The sequence below is a fragment of the Furipterus horrens genome, unplaced genomic scaffold, assembly GCF_987537825.1.
Source record: "Furipterus horrens unplaced genomic scaffold, mFurHor1.1.pri manual_scaffold_4, whole genome shotgun sequence".
Lineage (NCBI taxonomy): Eukaryota > Metazoa > Chordata > Mammalia > Chiroptera > Furipteridae > Furipterus > Furipterus horrens.
In genome coordinates, this window is record NW_028327174.1 from 186,431,529 (window position 1) to 186,454,442 (window position 22,914).

General features: G+C 43.8%; 1 protein-coding gene across 1 annotated transcript in view; it reads right to left on the reverse strand.

Annotated features, from left to right (window-relative positions):
- SUSD1 (sushi domain containing 1) overlaps positions 1-7,017 on the reverse strand; it is a 106,420-nt gene extending 99,403 nt beyond the window's left edge. Inside the window, exon 1 of the mRNA XM_090275960.1 lies at positions 6,896-7,017. Coding sequence (XP_090132086.1) covers positions 6,896-7,001 — 106 coding nt within the window. The 5' untranslated portion in view covers positions 7,002-7,017. The remainder of the gene's footprint in view (positions 1-6,895) is intronic.
- Positions 7,018-22,914: the final 15,897 nt, after the last annotated feature.

The following is a 22,914-nucleotide window of genomic DNA, read 5'->3' on the forward strand; positions in this document are numbered from 1 at the left end:
CCTAAAGTCTGTTAACCACAGAAACAGAGTTTCCATCAAGCAGATAACATCTTGATTTCAGTTGTGTTTCAGCCACCAGGTCCATGAAAGCTGGCCATGCCTTCATGAAACCAAACTGAACAATGGCCATGGCTGACATCAGGACCCGACACAATGATCAGCTGACTACCTCCTACCCTAGCCTCAACCAATCAGTAGTGACCATGACCCCAACTCCTTTAGCCACAATGATTAATGATTTTTCCTCTGTATAACCCATCTCCTGGAAGCCATTGGGGAGCCAGATCTTTGAGCACTAGCTCACCTGTGACTCTGGGTTTGGCGTCATTTCCTCAATTGATAAACCCTTATTTTCTTGGCTGCAAGCTCCTGTTCAAGTTTGGGCTTTGATGCACGAAGGCAAATGGTCCCCTTTAGTCTGTTAACAGGGCCCCCACCCCTCACCTCCAGACCAGGAACCAGCCCCCAGTAAGTGCCCCCATTTCAATGTTTTTGGGTTTTGAGTTAAGCAGCCCTATATTTAGGCCACACCCCAGGTTGCTGTCCTGCATGTCACCCACTAACAGCCTATCTCAATCTTGAGCAGGCTGTATACTTTATTTACTTAAAAAATTTTAAAGTATATTTTATTGATTATGCTATTATAGTTGTCCCAATTTTTCCCATTTTGTCCCCCTTCCCTGTTACCCCCCTTCCCTGCAGCAACCCCTCTCCCCCTTAATTCATAGCCATGGGTCATGCATATAAGTTCTTTGGCTTCTCTACTTCCTATACTATTCTTAACACCCCCATCAATTTTGTACCTTCCTGTTATGCTTTTTAATCCATGCGCCTTTCCCCCCATTTCTCCCCCTTCCCCCTCCCAGCTGATAACCCTCCAAATGATCCCCATACCTAAGATTCTGTTCCTGTTTTGCTTGTTTGCTTAGTTTGTTTTTGTTTTTGATTTTTAGATTCAGTTGTTGACAGCTGTGAGTTTGTTATCATTTTATTTTAATGTTCATAGGTTTGATCTTCTTTTTCTTAAATAAGTCCCTTTAACATTTCATGTAATAATCGCTTGGTGATGATGAACTCCTTTAGCTTGACCTTGTCTGGGAAGCACTTCATCTTCCCTTCTATTCTAAATGATAGCTTTGCTGGATAGAGTAATCTTGGTTGTAGGTCCTTGCTTTTCATCACTTTGAATACTACTTGCCAGTCCCTTCTAGCCTGCAAAGTTTCTTTTGAGAAATCAGCTGATAGTCTTATGGGAACTCCTTTGTAAGTAACTCTTCTCTTTTTTTTTTTCTTGCTGCTTTTAAGATTCCCTCTTTAACCTTTGACATTTTAATTATGATGTGTCTTGGTGTGGTCCTTTTTGGGTCCAACTTGTTTGAGACTCTTTGTGCTTCCTGGACTTGTATGTCTATTTCCTTCTCCAAATTAGGGAACTTTTCTTTCATTATTTTTTCAAATAAGTTTTCAATTTCCTGCTCTTCTTCTTTTCCTTCTGGCATCCCTATGATTCAGACAGATGTTGGCCCTTTTGGAAATGTCCCAGAGTCTTCTTACACTCTCCTCATTTTTAAAAAAAAATTCTTATTTCTTCATTCTGTTCTCATTGAATATTTATTTCTTCCTTATGTTCCAAATTGTTGATTTGAATCCTGGCTTCTTTCCCTCCACTATTGGTTCCCTGTGGATTTTTCTTTATTTCACTTAGTGCAGCTTTCATTTCTTCCCTTACGTTTTTGCCATACTCAATGAGTTCTCTGAGCATCCTGATCATCAGCATTTTGAATTCTATATCTGATAGGTTGGCTATCTCTGTTTCATTTAGCTCTTTTTCTGCGTTTTGGTCTGTTCTTTCATTTGGGCCATATTTCTTTGTTTCCTCAGTTTAGCAGCCTCCCTGTGTTTGTTTCTGTGTATTAGGTAGAGCTGCTTTGACCCCCTGTCTTAGCACACCTGTTAAGTTGTATGAGATGGAGCTTTAGGTTTACCAGAATGAGGCAACATGCCTCACCGCTTTGTGGCTCTGTAGGGGGTGAGGGGTCAGAGAAGGGACAATGCTGCTACCTGGCTTCTGGAAGCTTGCCTGGCACTCGCCTCATTTCTAGTCAATTCATTCATTTCCTGTATGTGACTAGCTCCCCTCTAGCTGTTGCCCTGGTGGAGATTCCCAGAGTGAGTGGGCCTGTGTATATTTTAAGCCCATATGGGCCCTTTAAATGAACTCTCCTTAGAAACTGGCAGTTTCTTCCACAGCCCCAGTCCCGACTGGTTTTCACAGCCAGAAGTTACGGGGCATTATCTTCCCAGTGCTGGAACCCTGGGCTGCACGGTCTGGTCTGACGCTGGGATCGCTTGCTCCCAAGGTATCTCTCCAATTTTTTTCCACCACCTGTGAATGTGGGACCACCTGTTCCACCACCTCTGCCGCCACTGCCACTTCTCACCACACTGTGTCCTCTCTGCTGCATCTCCCCATCTATGCCCCTCCTACCCACCTGGATGAATTTGGCTTCTTTAAATCCTCAGTTGTCAGATTTCCATACTGTTCGATTTTCTGGCAGTTCTGGGTGTTTCTGGTTTTGAGGTTAGTTGTGATTCTTCTTGTGGTTGCACGAGGAAGCAAAGCATGTCTGCTTATGCCTCCATCTTGACCAGAAGTCAATCTGTATAATCTTTTGTTTTTAATCTGTCATTTCATTCACTCTGTTTCCTCTGCAGAGCTGAAGCCAATAGGTCACTTGCTATCTGAGGTTACAGAGACCTCAGGAGCCCATTTTAGGATTTGACCAGAAGACTGAGGAGGTGCCCAGGGCCAGCTCTCTGGAGGTGAAACCCAGGTCACAGAGGCGATCTTTCTGGGCTCTACTGCTGCCCCCTTACTTTGAGCAACTGCAAGTCACTCCAAACCAACTCATTCCCTCCATTTCCCTCTTTCCTCCTCTTTCACACTCTAAAAAAATGAATATGCTGCTGCGATTCATGATCACAGAGTGAAGATCAAGCCTATGAAATGCATGATTAGTGAAATCAGGTGCACTTTATACAGAACATCTTCCCCAACCCTCTACACCAAGGATTGCTCCACCAAGATTTTCAAGGCCTCTGCCCATCCTCCTTTTGGCCTTCCAAACCCAGGCAGGCCTGAGCCAACAAGTCCCCCAGCCACTCCCACACTCATAGAAAGGTTAAGAAACAGGACTGACTGGTTCCACCCTTCCTTCCCCTTCCTAAGCTCTCTATTCCCCTGGGGCTTGACACCCCACCCAGCCACCAATGACATCCTCCTGCTCAACCAACTATGCTCTCACACTTTCCTCACACTCAGGCCATCTGATTTTGGCTCCCCCATTCTCCCCTCCCTGAAACATCTTTGATAATAATTAAATGTAATTTAGTGAGAGACTGAATATACCAATGGGCAATGGCCAGACCATATGTAAAAATAGAACTCTGACCCACAACCTTTAGCAATCAGTCCAGGAAGTCAAACCACAATTTCTACAGCAATTGGTCCCAAATGGTCAGTACTTAATCAATAACACCAAGCTTCCCTAATTTGTGCTCTCTCCACCCCCACCTCCAGCCTTCCACCTTAGGACTAATCAGAGAAAGCCAAATAGGCTCCCCTAAGCAGTCATAGAGGACTCCTGCTGGTAGTCAGCTGCCTGCAGCTTCCCAATGCCAACATCCCACAACTAGGGCCTTCCCTCTTGTTCGGCTGTGAAGCTTTTACACTCCCCTGCCTGCCTTTCGGTCTCTGACAGATGTGATGGTGGCTGACTCTCTTGCTATATAGTAAGCTCTGAATAAATTGCTGTGCCTGTTCTCATTTGGGTGATCTTCATTTATTTCCATACCAGGTTCTTAACACAAGCCACAGTCCCTACTCACACAGAGCTCTCAGTCCAGTAAACAATCACACCAGCGGAAATGTATAGAGTATCATAGAAATGCATAAGTAAATAGTGTGTAAGTGTCCCATACAAATACAGTACGAAGGCATAGGCATAGTGTTGCTGGTGCTGCAGAGGTGACTAGCGAACTCCATGGGGCTTCCAGGGAGGAAAGACAACTGGGCTGGTTTGGAAATATGAGCAGATTCACTAAGGAGATAGCTGTGGGGTAAGGAAAAGGCAGTCAGCGCTCCATTCTCCTTTCACCCCTTTCCAGAGACTCAGCTTTCCTACTTGTAGACCAACTTTGCCTTTTGACCTGGTCCATGAAATATCTCATTTATTTTTGCATCTTTATTTTCTCCCTTCCTACTAAATAATACCCCTGAGTCTAAAATGACCTGGGTCTGCTTTACTTGTTTTACTACCCTCACCTCCTCAAGAAAAAAATTCTTGCCCTGACTTGGCCAGCCCCATTGAATGCTACCTTCTATTTCCTTCTAACTTCTTTAAAGAGCATCCGCTCTGCAGCAGAGGTCTCTGCGCTCTCTAGAACCCCCTGCATCTGATTCTCACACTCACTGCTCTGCTGGTACTGGCTCGCCACTGACCCAAGCCACCAAATCCAAAGCCTTCTTCTCCGTCTCCACCCCCTCGTCTTCTCCTCCCCTGGTGCTATGCTAACCCAGTCTTCCTCTTACCTTAGTGGCTTCGGCTCCTTTTCCTCTACCTGCACCCGCCATCTAAACTTGATCTTCCCCAAGAATCTGTCCTTGGCCCTCTTACTCTTATTAACCACAGGCTCCAAGTGACCACCAAGCTTACATTATTTGGACACAACTACTGTCCACAGTCTTCAGTCCCCACTGATTTCATCTGAAAGCCCTAATGTTACTTCCAATTCAAGGTATCTAAAATAGCTAGTCATTTTTTTTTCCCAAATCTTTTTGCTTCTCCTACAGAGCCACAGAGCCAAGTCACCCAGTCCCCAACCCTTACTGTCATCTCTCATCTTCTGGTCCCTCTGTTCCACCATCTTAGCCCAACAATTCAATGAGACTACATTGGGAAGTCTCCTAGGCTAGAGTATTAACACAAAGATTCTGGGGGGTGAGGGAAGGTAAAGAAGAGTAAAGGGGGGATAAATGGCGATGGAAGAGATGACTTGGGGTGGTGAACACAGTACAATATACAGATGATGGATTACGGAATTTATTCCTGAAACCTATATAATTTTATTAACCAATCTCACCCCAATAAATTCAATTTAAAAAATTATATGTATCCTGACCAGTGTGGCTCAGTTGGTTGGGCATTGTCTCACAAAGCAAAAGGTCACTGGTCCAATTGCAAGTCAGGGCACATGCCTGAGTTGCAGGTTTGGTCACCAGTCATGGCACATGTGAAAGGCAACTGACTGATGTTTTTCTCACACATTGATGTTTTTTTATCCTTCTCTCCCTCCCTTTCCCTCTTTCTAAAAATAAAAAATACAATCTTTTAAAAAATTATACATGAAAAATAAAAAAAAGATTCTGAAATAGGCTCCAAGCATCTACAGGCTTTTATGTACATTGCCATGGGAGACAGCTTAGGGAAGAAAGTTAGAAAGCCTACCAGAGCATCTGATGTACAAAAATGGCCACTTCAGGAGGTTGAGCCATCAAGAGAAACACAGACCAGTGATGGTAAAAGTGCCCAGATAAAGAAAATTTGGGGTCCGGGGTGACCAGGAGTCTGAGCTGCAAAGTACCTCTCATTTTTCCTTATGTAGAAGTTTCCTTCCTCTTCAGGACCAGTGTTTGCTTTCATTAAGGAAGTTGGAGGGTTTCCTTATAGCTGCTTTTTATGTCACTCTCTGTACAACGACCAGCAATGACTTCCAATGGCTTCCCACTTCCCAGAAACAACTAAATCTAAATGACTTGGTCTTCCAGTTAAGGCACTCTGCCTTCTGGTTAAATCCAATCTGCTTTTCTACCCCTACTTTCCAACCATCTCCTTACATACCAGTCAATCTGAACTGCAGGCCCTTTGCTTTTGTGCCCCATGTGCTTCCTGGCCAGGCTCCTCCATCTGCAAGTCATTCATTCTACATGTATTTGTGGCACACTCACTGCTATGAGCTGGGATGCCTTTTCTTCATCTTCCCATATCCAAATATTACCAACTCTTGATAGTCTGGTTACAGGGTCACCTCATCCACCATGCCACCAGATTCCCCCAGCTAGAAGTAATCATTCCCTCCTCTGACCACGAATGGCATTCTGTCTTCTCTAGTATTCAGACATGCCACCACCCTTAGATGTCTGAATGCTATATTCAACACTGCGTTTGAATGTGGTGGGGGGCGGAGAACTACTCCAAGTGCCTGGAAATGTATTATTTGCTTGTCTGTCTCCTCCACAATATGAACTCAATTAAGTCCAGCACCAAGACCTCATCACATCATGCACAGGGAAACAAGGACCATCTATTGAATTAATTAATGAATACTTTCTTCCTGTAAACTTTGTTACACTTTTTTCTCACCATATTAGCATCTAGTTCTTCATCAAGGTGAAAAAATTAAAAGGTAAAAAGAAAATTGCTTCGGGTCTAGAATTTATCGTGCAAAAGCCACAGCAGGGCCAGAAGCGTGACTCTGCAGCCGGAACGCCCTTCCACGCCGGGTGTGGCTCTCCCCGGGGCGCCGCTAGTGCCCTGTCCCCACCTCGCCTCAGGTCCCTCCGGGACGCAAGCAAGGCCACCTCTAAACAGGTCTCTCAGGAGGCCCTGGGGCGGGGACAGGGACGGGGAAGCCCAGGCGGGGAGCTCCTCCTGCTTCTTGGAGCCCCGCCTTCCCGATCCTCAACGGCCGGAGCTGCCCCACCTGCGCTCCCCGTTCGCCCCCGCGCTGGTCAGGCCCAGGGGCGGGGAAAGCATCCCGGCAGCGCCCAGACCCGTGGGGGCCCAGCAAGGACCCGCGGCGCTCGGGGGCTGCGCCCGCTCCCGCCCGCACTCACCGTCGGCGCCCTGCGCTCCAGTCGCGCCGCGGGCCAGGCCGAGCAGCAGCAGGAGCGGCAGCAGGCGGCGAGGCGGGTGACCCAAGCCCCCGGGCCCCGGGCCCATGCCGCCGCCGCGTCCCTGCCGGCGCGCCCGCGTCTCCTCCTGGGGCCCCGAGGCGCCGAGATAAGGCGGCGGGCGCCGCGGGGTGGGGACCGGACCGGCCTCTTCCGGCGCCGCGCTGGGGAGCGGAGGGCGCCCCGGGGTCCCGGGGAGGTTACGGGGCCCGGCCTGCGCTCCCGGCCTCGGCAGACGCTCGTTCATTCACTCGCCCCTTCACTCATTTGTGCACCAGCCAGGCGCGAGGTGGCCCTGGGGGTACTCAGCAGGCTAGGAGACAGGGGCGCGTTACGTTCCAAAAGTGGGGGCAGCCACCCGGCAGGTAGTGACACAGCCGAACAGAGGGTCCCGGACTGTGCTAGAAGGAAGCGTCCATCGTGCCTTAAGCATGTGAAATGAACGTGGCATCCAAGCTGGTCGGGGGCTCAAGGAGGAACCCCCCTGGATGGCAAAGGAAATGTGGTGAGGGACAGAAAGAGCAGGCATCTTCCAGGAGGTTGAAGAGACCTGGGGTGAGGTGGCTGGAGCTCCAAGGGCAAGATGAGAGGGCGAGAAGCCGCCAGCCCAGGCTACCCAGGGCGACAGACTTGTCCAGGTGACAAGACCTTAAAGGGCGACAGAGTTGTGGTGGGGGAGGGGCTGGCAGGCGTTCCTGCTGCTCCAAGGAAGTAAGCTAAGCCCCTGAGGATGAGAAAAACGTGGGAGAGGAAACAAAGCAGGTAAGAGTCACGGACAATGAGACAGTGACAAGAGAGTGTATTTTAGATGTTTGGAGAGAGGCATCAAGATGCAGAAATAAATAAGAACTCATAAACCAAGTAAAAGGGGGTTGCAGAGAAGCTGTAACGGGTGTGACCATCAGGAAAGAGTCCCAGAGTCTGCTCCGTAGGTTGTGGTTGGGGCTGGGGAGGCAGGGAGACCCGCCTGGCCCTGCCGCGGAATCCAGGCAGGAGAGGACATGTCCAGGATCAGGGCAGTGGCGGAGTACGGAGAGACGCGGCAAATGAGAGGTGGTGTTGGGTGGGACTCACTGGATTGTATGACCAGTAGAATGGAGAAGAAAAGAGAAATTACAGATGTCACCTAAACGTCTGATTGGGGCAACTGAGTTGATGGTCATGGGAGTCACTGAGTCCAAGACCCAAAAGGAATTGTTATGAGTTGGGACAGAGAGAGACTGCAGAGGGAGAAGAGAGACGGTTCAGTTTGAAGGCTTTGAACTTGAATGTGTGATGTCTGTGGGTCTCTACAAGAGGAAGGCCCCCCACTACTTCACCCATGTCCTCGCTTGCTTTCTTTACCATGAGCCTGATCTAAATCTAACTACCCCAGGAACACACCCATATAAGGGCTAAATTTGTTGTGCAGCCTTAAAAAGTAGTAGTTAAAAATAAACTTCCTAGCCTCCTTTGCAGCAGGCATTCTTACTAACTTTTTGTTGTTGTTGTTCAGCAAAGATAAGAGCCTGCCTGAGGAGGAGGAGATGGGCAGTCTGGGTATGGCAGCCTATCTCCTGTTATTGAGACAAAGTTTTTGTTAAACTCAGCTCTCCGTGAACTTTGAAATCATGTAATTTTTTTCAACAAAAATAGATTCATTTAATAAACTTTTAAACCAATCTATATCTCTTCTTTTCCACCATGTCCCCCTGCAGAATAAATAAATAAATACACACACACACACACACACACACAAATATATTTAACATGGGTGATGTTAGGGAAAATAGTCCAAATCTTAAATAGGTTTTCATTTTATATTTGCATGAGTCATATTTTTAATATTTGGAAAATTTTATGTTAGCACAATTCATGTTACTCTTATATTTTACATTAGACTGTATGGCTTTCATGAATTCTTTTTATTGGCTCATTTTATGCTTTCAAACAAATATTAAAAACAAAACTTCTTACCCAATGGTGAGTTTATGGAATCACAAAATGAAAAAGGATCTCCTCATAAGTACTTGTCACTAGAATTAAAAAAGACTAATGGACCAGAATTAAATTGGGAGCAGAGAAATTATTGTTGAGAAAATATTTAGCTTAAGAAAAAGGTTCTTGTTTTAAGAGAGCATGGCCAATATATCAACATCTTCTGAAACAGAATTTAGAGAGAACTCTCTTTTTCTGTGACATCTAGCTATTAAGGACTTCATCAAAAATAATTTTCTTTTGGTTTTAAGATAGCATTTTATACCCTGAAAGTTCTCTCTCCTCTCCTTCCCACACCAGGTAAAATGACCAAAGGCACACACACATGCACATACCACACACAGTTAAATATTCAACAGTGCTTTCAAAAGAATGACCTCAATGAGCTAGATAGTTTTGAGGAATATATTGGATTAGATTTGCCACATGTGCTTCACAAAAATACCCACTAAAAGAGATGAGCAGTAGGGGGAAAAAAATTAAAATACATGCAATTTAAAACATTTAAAATAAGACACTTCAAGTTCTTTGTTCATATTAATATGCTGTGCAGAATTTATAATATTTTAAAATTTAATTCAGAACCACTATGTAGGAATTATTGAAAAAATACCAAGTACACTTTTTACCAGTTCAAAGCATTGTATTTGCTCACCTGTGTAAAAATTGTTTCATACAATCAGCTTCTTTAGGTTTTAAGCCATTCAAATACCAGTGCCTTGGCCTCCAGAAACACTGTCAGTTCCACATTTTTAAGAAATCATTTTTAACTTCATCTTTATAAATTTTTTAAAATAGTGCTTGCTTCAGCAGCATATATACTAAAAATGGCTTTTAAAATAATAATTTAGTCATCAGAGGGCCTTTATGTGGTTAGATAAAACATTTAACTCCCACTTAAAATATTGAGATTGCTGACCAATATCGGAAATGATCTTAAAGGACCTTGAGCAGGTATACATAACCAAGAGAACTTTCCAATTTGTTCCTGTCTCCAGTCATCTAGGGTTAGTATTGAAGACTTCCTTAGTGAATCTTGCTACAAAATTAAAACATTCAATGATAACAAAGGAATATTTGCACACCCAAATTCCTAGCAGCCTTATTCGCAATAGCCAAATATCCATCAAAGGATGAGTGGATAAATAAATGGGGTCTAACCATACAATAGAATATTATTCAGTCTTAAAATTCTGAGACTTGCTACAATGTGGATGAACCTTTGAGGGCATTATGCTAAGTGAAATAAGCCAGTTGGTTTTTTTTTTAAAAGACCAATACTATATGAGTCTACCCATGAAACATTTAGGGTAGTTGAATTCATAGACAGAAAGTAGAGGGGTGGTTGCCAAGGGCTGAGCAGAGAAGGGAAGGGGAGTTTGTGTTTAATGGGTAGAGAGCTTCAGTTTTGCCAGATGAAAAGAATTCTGTGGATGAATGGAGCTGATGACTGCAAAATAATTTTGAGTGTTCTTAATGCCACTGACCTGTACACTTAAACATGCTTAAATGGTTTAAAAAAAATCTATGACAAAAAATATAGGTGCCAATTTTTATTTTTATTTTACCAGACTGGCACTAACATATAGAACCTTCCAATCAATTTTGGATCCTGGTCAATCAGAATTACAAGAAAGTTCCCTTGGAAAGCTCCTTCCCCCACCCCCTGGGGCATAAGCGGAGGGGATTTTAAGGAACCCCTGAGTGGGCTGTGGGACAGGCAGGGGTGGGAAGGAAGAGGACAAAACAAATGGAAGGTGAACCCTAGTCCAGTATCTGTGGGGTTTTTCCCCAGGCTGCCCTTCGCTGTGTCTGCTTACAATGTGAAGTTAGGGGTTTGCCCAGTGGGTTCCCATCTGTGTATTAGACCAGAAGGAAAAGTGAACAAGGTGGCTGGATACCAAATATCCTAGAACTTTCCTGGAAAAATCTGTTGCTTGGTAATCACACTTGTAACCAGAAGTGATGTATAGCTTTTCCCACTAGAAGGCCTACAAATTGTAGATAAATTGCTTAGATGTGTTCTGAATATCTAATTGTAATGAGTTTGACATACTCCGGTGTGGAACTCATTGCCATAACAGGAATAATCTAAATGTTCGACGCCTTTGGAAAAAAAATACATTTTTTTAATCAGGAAAAGAAATTTAAATAAATGTTTGAAGACTTTGAATTATGTTGGTTGAAAACTTGGTGTTTGATAAAAGTGAGTCCCCCTGAAATACCCCACTCCACGCTTACACACATCTATCCCCTAGCTGACATGAAAGGACCACGTTGACACTCATCTCAAGTAGATCTTTCATGACCAACACAGGGACCTGTCTCTACAGAGAAATGGTCCTACTGATGGCTGTCTCTAAGTCAAGAGAAGGCAGACTTCTCCTTCTTGGATGCTCAGTGGCTCTCAGACCCATGTTGCCACGTGAGAAACAGTAGCATTACTGTCTTTTCAAACACACCTCTCCTACTTCCCAAACTCCCTGCCCGGTGTTAGTCTGTGGAACGTGGGAAGCAAATTGACTCTTGGCCACTGCACTTGCTGTTCTAGAAGCGGTGCTGTCTGACATGCAGCCCACCCAGAACACCAGTGTTCTCAGAAAAGCAAAACATGGATGGGAAGTGGCAGCTCAGTAGAGCAGGGAAGTCCCCTAGCTCTCCCCATGTTCACACTAATGCCATCCCTCCTCACTTTGTCCCAGCAAGTGCACTCAAATGGGACTCCACACCCTCAGGAGGAGCAGAAGATTCGGATTTGGGAGTCAACTTCAGACACTTTAACAGACTCAAGGTCAAGGAGCAGCTGTCATCATGCTCACCTGCCCTCCCCCAGACCTCAGGAAGTGGGAACACCAAGTGAGACTAGGGCCCTGTCACCCAGTCTGTCACGCACACACAAAATGTGCACACACCGTCACCCGCCTCACTTGAGGAAACCTCAGCTGTTGGTCTGTTTGTTTCACAAACCCTAAAAGGAAGCCTTGCTGACAGCTTATTTCCGGACCCAGGATCAGCTCAAGGACCCTTGCAGACACCCACAGGCCTGAGGAGAAGTGGGGCACATCCAGCAATGACCAACATGATTCTGAGGAAGCCCATGACAGCTGTGAAGGCTGATTGAGCTGCTTTCCTCGGTAAATACCAGCTGACAGTAAGGACCCATAACACTGACATTGGCAAATAGTGCAATCTTCATAAGACTTTATTCAATTATTTTGCAGTGGACTTAGCTGTAGGGTTTACTGGTTTCTTTGCTTTCTGCTGTTTCTTGTGCTACAATTTCCTCTTTCCCCCTCTTCCTCTTTCTTCATCTTCTTTGGTACATCTTTGAGTATCTCTATCAGAAAGTATTCTGAATGGTAAACTTTCTGAATCTTTAAATGCCCAAATATATCTTGATTTTGCTCTCAGAATTTAATTATAGGTTAACTGAGTATAGAATTCTGAATTCAAAATAATTAAAGGGTAGGTTAACGGAGCCTAGAATTCTGGGTTCAAAATAATTCTCTCTGAATTTTGTCTCTCATCATTAGTGTTACAGATGAGAATCACAGGCTAATTTGGTTATAAATTCCTTTCCAGTGATGTGTCTCCCATGATTCCCATACCAAGCTTTGGGGATTTTGTCTTGATTCTTGAAATTCAGAAATTTCATGAGGCTATGGCTTTTCATTATTTTTGCCCAGCACTCATTGGTCCCTTTCAGTCTGTAGATTCAAGCTTTTCATTAGCAGAGACATTTTTTTTTCATTTGGTTCTTTGATTATTTCATTCTCTCTATTCTTTCTATTTATTCCCTTCTGGAATTTGTGGTAGGCAATTCCTAAAAACTTACCTCTAGCCTCTCTGACTCAGTATTTATCCTATTTTCTTCATCTTCTTTGCCTTTATTCACTGAATGAGGGAGACGACCCCAACTCAATCTTCCTGTTTGCCAATTTGATCTTCACCCATACTTATTCTGTTCTGCCATCCATCTGTTGAAATTTCTTTTTTAATTTTGGCAAGCATGCTTTTCATTTCCAAGAATTATGTTTCTTTTACAGAATGCCTTTAATTTCTGTAGAGGTGATGACTTCTTGAATTCCCCTGAGTATACCAACTAGAGTATTTTAAAGTTTCTTCCTGCTTACCTCCGTTTCATCAGGACGTTACTTATTTATAGAATTGGATGAGTCTTCTGCTGATTTTCCTCAGGTGTTTCATGATGGTTGGCTGCCTGCTCTTATTTTCTACGTGAAAGTCTCACATGTTTAGAATTAGTACTTTTGGTACATTTCCCCAGCCCAGATGAAAATTGTTTCCTTAGGAGTAAATCTGGTGACAGTGGTCCCAGCTCCAATCACTCTGGGAGGGGGAGGGGGAACTGGGCTGTGGCTACTTTCTCCAGCTCCAGTGCCTCCTCTGGGAGTTCTTTGTATCATGACTCTCATCTTATTGATAAGCAGTAAGCGTTACTTAAAATGTTCACTTTGGGGGGAAAATGCACCCCTAGCCACTTCTAGAGCAGAAGACGGGTGCTGATGTTTTTGCTCACTATCATACCAGTTATTTCTGCCTGTCCCTGCTGTCTCTGAGCTTGAGGTTATTCTGGAGTTCTAATTAGAAAATTCACTTTTTTGGAGGTACTCTTTGCTTTTGTGGGGTTGTAGGCACTTTGGCGCTTTCATATAATCTGATCACATTTGATCATCTCTATTTTGGTACTCTGATAATAATATCCTGTCTGGACTTCCAGGGCTGCTTTCAACTGATTCTTCTTTCCTTCCCATTAAGAAAAAAAAAAAAAAAAAAAAAAAAGATATCATTTACATACAGTGAAATACATAGATATTAAGTGTAAATTGCTACTTTCAAAGTCCCCTCTATGTCACATTCAGCACTTATTTGCCTGTCTTTCCCTTTAGACTCTAAGTTGCTCTCAGTCATGCCATATTAACCAGCCATCCCTGCATCTGGCAAAACTCCAGGTACCTAGTAAGTGTTCTGCATATTTGGGGAAGGGAGAAAGGAGTGGGGTCAGTCATGTCGGTCAGAGGTTGCCAGTGGGTGTTAATATGCAGCTCAGCTGCACATCCTTGGGGCAAGCTGGTGTAGAAAAGCATCAGATTAGTCATCTCTCTGCATGTCTCATTTCCTGTTCATTCAAGGGCTCAGTGGTTTCTAGATGATATGTCCCCAGATGACTGTCTCCCACACTCTCTCCAGGACTCTGACGATGCCCCACATTGTACTGACTTGCTCACACAGTTGTTTTAAAATGGATATGAGTGAGAGAGACTTTGAATCTGTGCCAAAGGGGTAATGGAAAAGGGAGCATGTATTAGCCAGTTCAAAAGATTTCTTATGCTTTGATTTTCTCTGGCAGGTTTGTAGAATAAACCTTAAGCACTCACAGGTAATTTTTTAAATCAAATTATCCTTTCACATCATGGTAGCTACTTCTTGAGTACAATTTGCCAATAGCAGCCATAACATCAGGCTGACAGGCCAGAAACCTTACATGCTCACAAATCGCAAGTCACCCATCATCTAAATCAAGCCACCCACGCCTGCCAAACAGGCTAGCTCTCCACATTACCGACTCACCAGCTGCTCCCCAATCCCCTCTGCTTCATAGCCCTGCTGTGTTCTATTTCGGGGACTTCTGGTTCAAGCGACTTACAATGAACCAAAACACTGAAAGCAAAACTGAAATGTATTGGCTCCCGAAACCAAAAAGGTCCCCTGACAGACCTGACGTCAGGTGTGATGTTGCCCTCACGGAGCGGCTGGATTCCAGCTCTTCCCTCTCAGCCCTGCCTGCTCCATTCTCAATTTCCCCTCATGACTGTAGCATGGCTCCAGCAGGATCCTCTCAGCTTCAGATCCGTGGGGCAGAGAAAGCTTCTTTCTCTTACCCAAGAGTGACAGAGAAACTCTATTTCTCACTGGGGACAAATGCCCATAGCTAAACCACTGCCCTGGATAATAGGATCAGTAAATAACCTAGAGCAGCAATCTTCAACTAGTGTGCCCCAAGAATTGTTTTTAAAACATGCAATACCTGACTCTTTAGTTAGGGCCACTGACCTCTTTTCCCTTAGATTGTCGAATTTAAAAAAATGACCACAGCCTGCACAACAATAGCTGTTCACTGTGTGCATCAAAGTGATACCTAATTTTGTGTCAGATTGCCAAAAAATATAATATATCCTTTGGTGTGCCGCAGGATTTTAGTAATCAGTTTATGTGTACCATGAGATGAAAAAGGTTGAAAACGGCTGGCCCAGAGCCACCAGGGCCCCTCCTCAGTGTGGTGTCAGCCTCATCCAAACCCCAGGAACCGAGCTGGGGAGAAGAGGTTCCCAACGGAAATACAGGCTAATGTTTTACCAGAAGGGTAAATGTGCTAGATAGCAGAACCGGAAGGTGTGACTAAGCTGTGAACGTGCTGGCTAGGCAGCATCCCTCTCTTTTCAGTTTAACTAGCCTGCCTTTCCCAGATGGCACCTTATTGGAGCCGGACCTGCTGTCCACGTCGCATTCTTAGGACGAGGCTTGGCGTTGCTCATCATTCTGGGTAACTACTTTTCATGTGGTTGTTTTAAACTTATGTTCCTGAAGAGTTTACTGTATACCCCAAACTAAGCACAATACACTGGAAATAGTCTGATCAGTGTAGAATCGAGTGGATCTTTTCCTGCAGGTCCTGATAGTAAACCCTTGTAATATCCTCAGATTTCATCTAATTCAATTGTAGGACCTTACATGGGTACGCACTACATTTTACATTATTAAGTGCAGTCCACTGCATGTGCCATTTGGCCTTCCAGAACACGACAACTCCAGAATGCACTATAAGTGGCTTTCTGGAGACTAACTCACGACCTCCAGGAATACTGAGCCTGAAGTCACCTTGGTCTAGCTCCCAGGACCTCTCTAGGTGGTCTGGAAGGCTTCTGTAAACCACACATTCCATTTGTAGCCCCTGCAAAGACGTAGGAAGGACTATGGCTTCTAGATCACCCTAAATTTTAAGAGGCATTTCCTTCAGGCTTAAGAAAAAGGCTGATGGGGCCTCAGGAAAAGGCCTTCCAGCTGCCAAGATAAGGAAAGTTATCATTAAGGACCAGGCCATTAAGCTAGAGCCTAAAAAATGAATAGGTTTTCAACAGGTGGCAATAGGGACACAACAAGGAACACAAGATAGAGAGAAAAGGTCTTTTCTTTGAAAGAACTGCACATGAAGAAATTTGCTAAGGGATGGAGGTATCTGATCTGCTATGGACACTGTGAGAAGAAAGTCAGAAATTAAAAGGAAGCTAAACGGAAAACTTGGCTGTGCCGAGCCCTACGCCTCCACGCTCTCACGCAACTTCCCCAAGAAATGTCTCCAAAGCCAGGAGGCTTTTTAATTTCAGCAAGAGGAGCCCCTCCCCTGAATCCCACTTTTCAGAGGGTCCTGCCTGTTACAAACATATTTTTGAAAAATTACATGTATTGATGTACAAAGTAGCACTTTCTGGTTCATGATCTGATTATAAAAGTAATACAGGTGAATAGTGGTACTTTTTTTTTTTTTTTCTTTTTGGAGAAATAAAGTCTTTACTGGGCTCAGACCAGGAGCCTGAAGGTCCTAAGGCTCTCTGGGTATTTGTCAATTTTCTTTTCTACGTTCTTTTTGCCTGTTTCCATAGGCTTATGAGCTGTGCTGCCTTCGGCAATGGATCTTGGCCTCCTTTCTCGTCTCCTGGGTGGCCTGCACTGCCTGGGTCTTCCAGACAACCTTGTGATCCAGGGTGGACTTGCACAGAGGCTTTGGGTGCAGAGCGTGGAGGACGGTCAGAACCACCCTCTGCTTTTCTTGTCATGAGGTCCCATCTAATGCTTGAGGCGCTCAGTGTTGCCTTGCCTGGCTTGGTCATGGGGGCAGCCTGCCGCGCACTATCCAGATGCTGCTGTTGGAAGCTCGGGAGTGGAATGGGTTGGTGTTCTCCCTCTGGCAGGAGGAAGGCCAGGTACTTGAACTTGTTTCTGTAGAAATTGCCAGAAATGTTGATGCCCTCACAGCGTACAACCCCCAGCTCCAGGCCCAGCAGTAGTACCTGCTTGGCCATGATGGGCTGCCAGATGCATGATGGGTCTGGGCCATTGAGCAATGGGACCTGTCCTTCTGCCATCTCCCGCAGCTGCCTGGGGGAGAGGAATGTTTTAATACAGAAAATTATAAAGGAGAAAAGATTTAGTATAAACATAAAAATTAAATTATTAAAAATCACACAAATGCCCCATCATTCAGAATACTGCTCTTAGCATTGGCATAGCAACCTGTCGCTCTAAACACCCACTCCCACGGGTAGCCCCACCCAGACTCAGGAGATGCTCCTTCCCATAGACTGCCCCACGTTCTTGAAACAAGAGGTGGCTGCTTTCAAAACCTGGGAAGTTGCTCATTTTATCACTGCTCACAGCAGAGGCAGGCACTTTAAAATGGAGGGAGGATTGAGAAGAGAAAGCCCATAAAGAGAGAAGACAGGTTAATTGATTTATTAAATCCCTTCTCTGTGATAGTCCGAATGTAGCAGATTCTTGCCTGGGGAAGTACATTTCCCAGTAGTGCTGAGTGTCCATTTTCTGCTTTTCTTCATGTTCTATCTAATTCATGGCTCTAGAGGTACTCACACATTTGGACAGTTTTTGCAACAGTTGCTCATGACAGCCGAGGAACACTTAAAACTTTAACAATTCATGTGACTTTAACATTTGTGAGTAAATAGGTATAGAACTAATGTGGGTGGTGCATAATACCAGTTCTTTATGTTGGCAACTACATGATATTAAAGGCTAGAATCGTGAGATCTATTTTTATAGAAAAAGCTAATAAGATTTAATCAGGTCTTTACAAAATTAAATTAAAAGTCAGCTTTGTTGAAATTATTTGATTTAAAATGTTAATATTAACTAATTTAATTTGTATCTTACTCTTAATTTTAACAGAGGGTTTTGAATATTTTAGAATATCTTGAAAATGTATTTGAATAATTAATTTTTATTTTGATTTACTGTTTTTGATCAAGTATGTTCAAGTTTTGTGTCCTGTGAACACAATTACATTTTATTTTTAATCCTGCATGATTAAATCTGGCCTACCACCTGTTTTTATTTAATAAATAAAGTTTTATTGGAACACAGATATGCTGCTCAACATTTATACGTTGTCTATAGCTGCTTTCATGTTACAGTGGGAGAGTTGAATAATTTTCACATTAACCATATGGCCCATAAATCTAAAATTTTTACTATCTGGTTCTTCATAGAAAAAGTTTGCCACCCTCTGCTTTGGATGAGTACTGCCAAAGAATACAAATTATGTGAAAAGCTCTAATGTCAACATCATTTTCTGAAATAAATACAAAAACCCAAATGTTATGGAATGAATATATAAATCTTATAAATTATGCATGTCATCCAAACATCACTGGCTTTGCAACAGGACACCCAGACATGTGCATAATAATTAGATTTAGTCATCTTTCAAAGCCTGCCAACTTTCAGCCATATATATAAAAGTCAGAGCTTTTCAACAATTTTTCAATTTTGTATTTAGGAAGGTGTATTTCTCTATATGAGGTATGTTTACTCTTATCCCTGACTCTGCAAACATAGGGGCAGGACTGCCAGCATGTACTCTGAAATGTGCCAGTGTTCTGCCACATTGAGGGCTTGAGAGATGGCCCCCTGTATGGAGGGCACAATCCCAGAACAATAACACCCCTTACCCTGTGCCCTGCTTCAGGTTGGGTGGACTCCTCTCCTCTTCTGCAACTGACCAGTGGGAGCAGCTTTAACCCTTGAAGCCCACGTGAATTTTCAGGCCAGGTGTGTGGGAGGCTATGGCCTTGGGAGGAGCTCCTGAGAGACTGTCAGCACAGGGACAGCCCTCCTGGCCACACTAGCAGCCCTGCATTTCCTCCACCAGCTGTGGTCTCCTGGCACGGCCTGGGCTCAGTTCTGCTCTGCCCACCCCAGCAGAACCTGCATGCCAGCAAGAGCCATCGGTGTCTCCTCAGCTCAAAATGTCAGGGTCCATCCATCTTTGCTGTTGGAGGTGGCAACTGTTCACAAAATGTCAGATAAGCTCTCCTTAACTGTTGCCAGATTTGGCCAAAAACAATACAGGATGCCCTATTAAATTTGAATTTCAGATAAACAACAAATGCTGTTTCAGTATAAGTAATCATGCAATTATATTGCATAATATGCCCCATGTGTCACATCTCAGACAAGGCATTTAATAACAGGGACAGTGAAGAATCATTGCTCTTTCCCTGCTGAGGAGACCTTGGAGGCCACATGTTTTAGATGATATAGCTAAAAGATGGATGTTAGTTGCCCAGCCTGTAGAAATGAACTTTTATTCCTTGTTGGAAGCTGCGAATATTAAGGGCTTATCAGTTACCAGAGCATCACGTGGACTCTCCTGTTACATCATCCAAGATCCTGCCTAGACTTCACTCCGGCCCCTTCCTTCCATTGTGCTCCTGGTGTTTTTGCAAACCCCTCTCTTACAATACTTCATAAATGCCTAGTCAGTTATCTTTCTCCCTCTAACCAGGCACAGGAGCCTTGTCTTATTTGACTCTGTGACCACAGGAACGCACATAACAAGTATTGGATACTTGAGGGTGTGCTGAATGAAATGATTGGCCAGTAATTTCCCAAGTTTAGAGCCAGGAGTTAGCGTCACACTTGCCTTGGTCTCACTGAGGATAAACCCTCTCCAGGGTTTATCTCTGCTATTCCATAAATAAAGGATCACCTCCCTAGAACAAGGCTGCAATCTTGGGAAATTGGATTACATGTAGCTGTGTTCTTTATATAGTGGCTGGTAATCAGAAGAGCAAGAGATGGTGAGTGATGACATTCACTTTTAGTCACAAATTAAAAGAGAAACATGACAATGACATTTCCACTGTGAGAGAAAAGGTAGCCTGGCATTCGGCAGCCCTAGTCACAAGGCTGTGTTCACATCCTAATCGTCTATACTTCCCCAGGATGTCTTGTCCCTGATGTAGAATGTCTGGGTCCACAGTCTACTTAGAAAAAAGAAGGAATTATCATTTCCCTAAATGTTTGCTCTAGATCAGTGATCCTCAACCAAAGGGTGGGAAGGGCACTTATCGGAATCTCAGAATGAGGGAAAACAGACAAAATATTTTTTATTTTAAAAACTAATTTTCCATCATAGAGGAAAACATAGGCAGGAAATTTTTAGATAACCCATGCAGCAATATTTTTGCCGATATATCTCCGAGGGCAAGGGAAATACAAGAAAGAGTAAACAAACAGGACTACATCAAACTAAAAAGTTTCTGCTCAGTGAAAGAAAACATCAGCAAGATGAAAAGGGAACCAATTGTATGAGGAAAACATATTTGCCAGTATTACCTCGGACAAGGGTTTGATCTCCAAAATATATAAAGAACGTATATGACTCAATACCAAGAAGACAGACAATCCAATTGAAAAATGGGCAAAGGACCTAAACAGACACTTCTCCAAAGAGGACATACAGAGGGCCCATAGGCATACGAAAGGATGCTCAACATCACTAGCCATCAGAGAGATGCAAGTTAAAATCACAATGAGATACCATCACACACCACTCATAACAGCCATCATTAACAAATCAACAAACAGTAAGTGCTGGCGAGGATGCGGAGAAACGGGAACCCTAGTGCACTCTTGGTGGGAATGCAGACTGGTGCAGCCACTGTGGAAAACAGTATGGAATTTCCTCAGAAAACCACAATTGAACTGCCTTTTGACCCAGAGATTCCAGTCCTGGTATTATACCCTAAGAATCCTTAATCATCAATTCAAAAGAACCTATGCACCCCTATGTTCATAGCAGCGCTATTCACAATAGCCAAGTACTGGAAATAGCCTAAGTGCCCATCAGTGGATGAGTGGATCAAAAAACTGTGGTACCTTTACACAATGGAATACTATGCAGCAGAAAGAAAGAACTCCTACCTTTTGTGACAGCATGGATGGAACTGGAGAGTATTGTGCTTAGTGAAATAGGCGGTGAAAGACAAATACCATATGATCTCACCTGATACAGGGACCTAATGAACAAAACAAACGAGCAAAACAGAACCAGAGGCATGGAAACAAGGAACAGACTGACAGTGACCAGAGGGAAGGGGGAGAAGGAGGGAAAGAAGGGAAAGGTCTAGTCAAGGAATATGTATGAATGACCCATGGACGTGGACAACAGGGTGGGGACTGACTGTTGGAGAGGGGGGAGGTGGGCGGGGTGGGGGAGAGCAATGGAACAACTAATAGAACAATAAAAAAAAAATGAAAAAATAAAATAGAAGAAATAGAAAAAAATAAAAATAAAAACTAGTTTTTCCAATACAAAATACCAAGTGTGACATGCTAGGATGATAAGCATGTGGAGAATGCGGAAGGAGAAAGTATTCAGAACAAGCTGTTGAACCAGCCTGGAGCTCAGCACACATTTGCCTAAGGGTGTTATTTGTCTTGCATGTTTGGTGCCGTCTGTGCTACAGTTCCTACTGCAAACACAAAGCAGGTGTTCTTTGTCTTAAGGGGAGTGCAGGTTTTTATTTGAAAGCAAGTTCTGATTTTGAGTCCTTAAGACACGGCGAAAAAGACGTGACTTTGATGAGCGTTAGAAGATGAAGCCGCAGAGACCATTCTGTTGGGCAGTTTGGCTACGAATGGGGAAGATAAGAACTAGAAAGGCAGGCACAGAAGCACTGGGGATTTCATTCCTTGTCTTTAGATTGGAGAGACTTGAGCATGTTTAAAAGGCTAATAGGAAAATGCAGTAGAGCAGACGAGGTAGAAGGAACAGGAGAGAATGGACAACAGACACAGATAACGGAATGTGGAGAGAACACAGGAGGGAAAGAAGGGAAAAGGACAAAGAATCGGGGTGGTTGCCCTGAGTTTTAAGAGTCCCTGGCAGGTTGCCGAGGACTGCAGCCCTTCAAGTCAATTAGAGGCTGAGCAGGAAACCCGATGTGCCTACTTTTGTGAATATGTGAACAACGATGTCAGATTTGTACAAATGTCTTCAATTCCACACTAAAGTTTGTGGGTGGCCAAAGAAATAGTCACCTGACTAAATTTAGAAACTATTACCCTACCTTGAGGAGAGGATAGCTTTTTCAAACTTTTCAATAAAGGCTAACTTGAAATTGAGCTTGTTTTGTTTGGAATATAAAACCAAAGCCCAGAAGACATTGAATCTGAACTGTAAAGGCAGACATACCAATTCTTGTTTGCTCCTTTAAGCACTCCTAACAAAAATCCATTTCTAAATTCTTCTAGTTGATATTGAAATGTCATCTCATTTTCTCATCTTGACGATGCTCTACAGGATGGATTTTGAGAGTGGTTTTCAAGAAAAACCAATTCCCACCTCATCTAGTCCAGCGGCAGGATAAATTCAGGCTCACCTTCCCTGCTTCAGAGATAGACCTAAATTTCCTCTGTGAAACTCGGTGGGGGGTGGGGGGTGGAGGAGGGGTGGCAGAATTCTTCCTTCTTGATCAGTCTTTGCCAGAATTTAAAAAAAAAAAAAAAAAAAAAAAAAGCCCCGAGAAGGTTTCAAGTGACTCAAGTCGAGTCAGTTCCATAAGAAAACATTTAGAAAATTCAAATTCACTGCAGAGAACTGAGGGACGGAGCAGCACCCTGTGTGTCACAAAGACAGAACCGGTGTTGCACGCCTCCCTCTCATTCCCATCAATGTACATTTGCTAAGCTGACCTGTCCGCCCCTCTGGCTCTGCAAACCAAGCAGTGGCAAGCTTTCCTTGAAAACGCTGTCCCATCCACACTGCCTGAGACGCAAGCCAGTACACTCAGTGTGACATTGACGCCACCTTAGTAAGGTGAAAAAGATGGATTTGTTAAAAAGATCAAAATACATTTGTACTCAAAAATCGCCATTGCTTTGTTTTT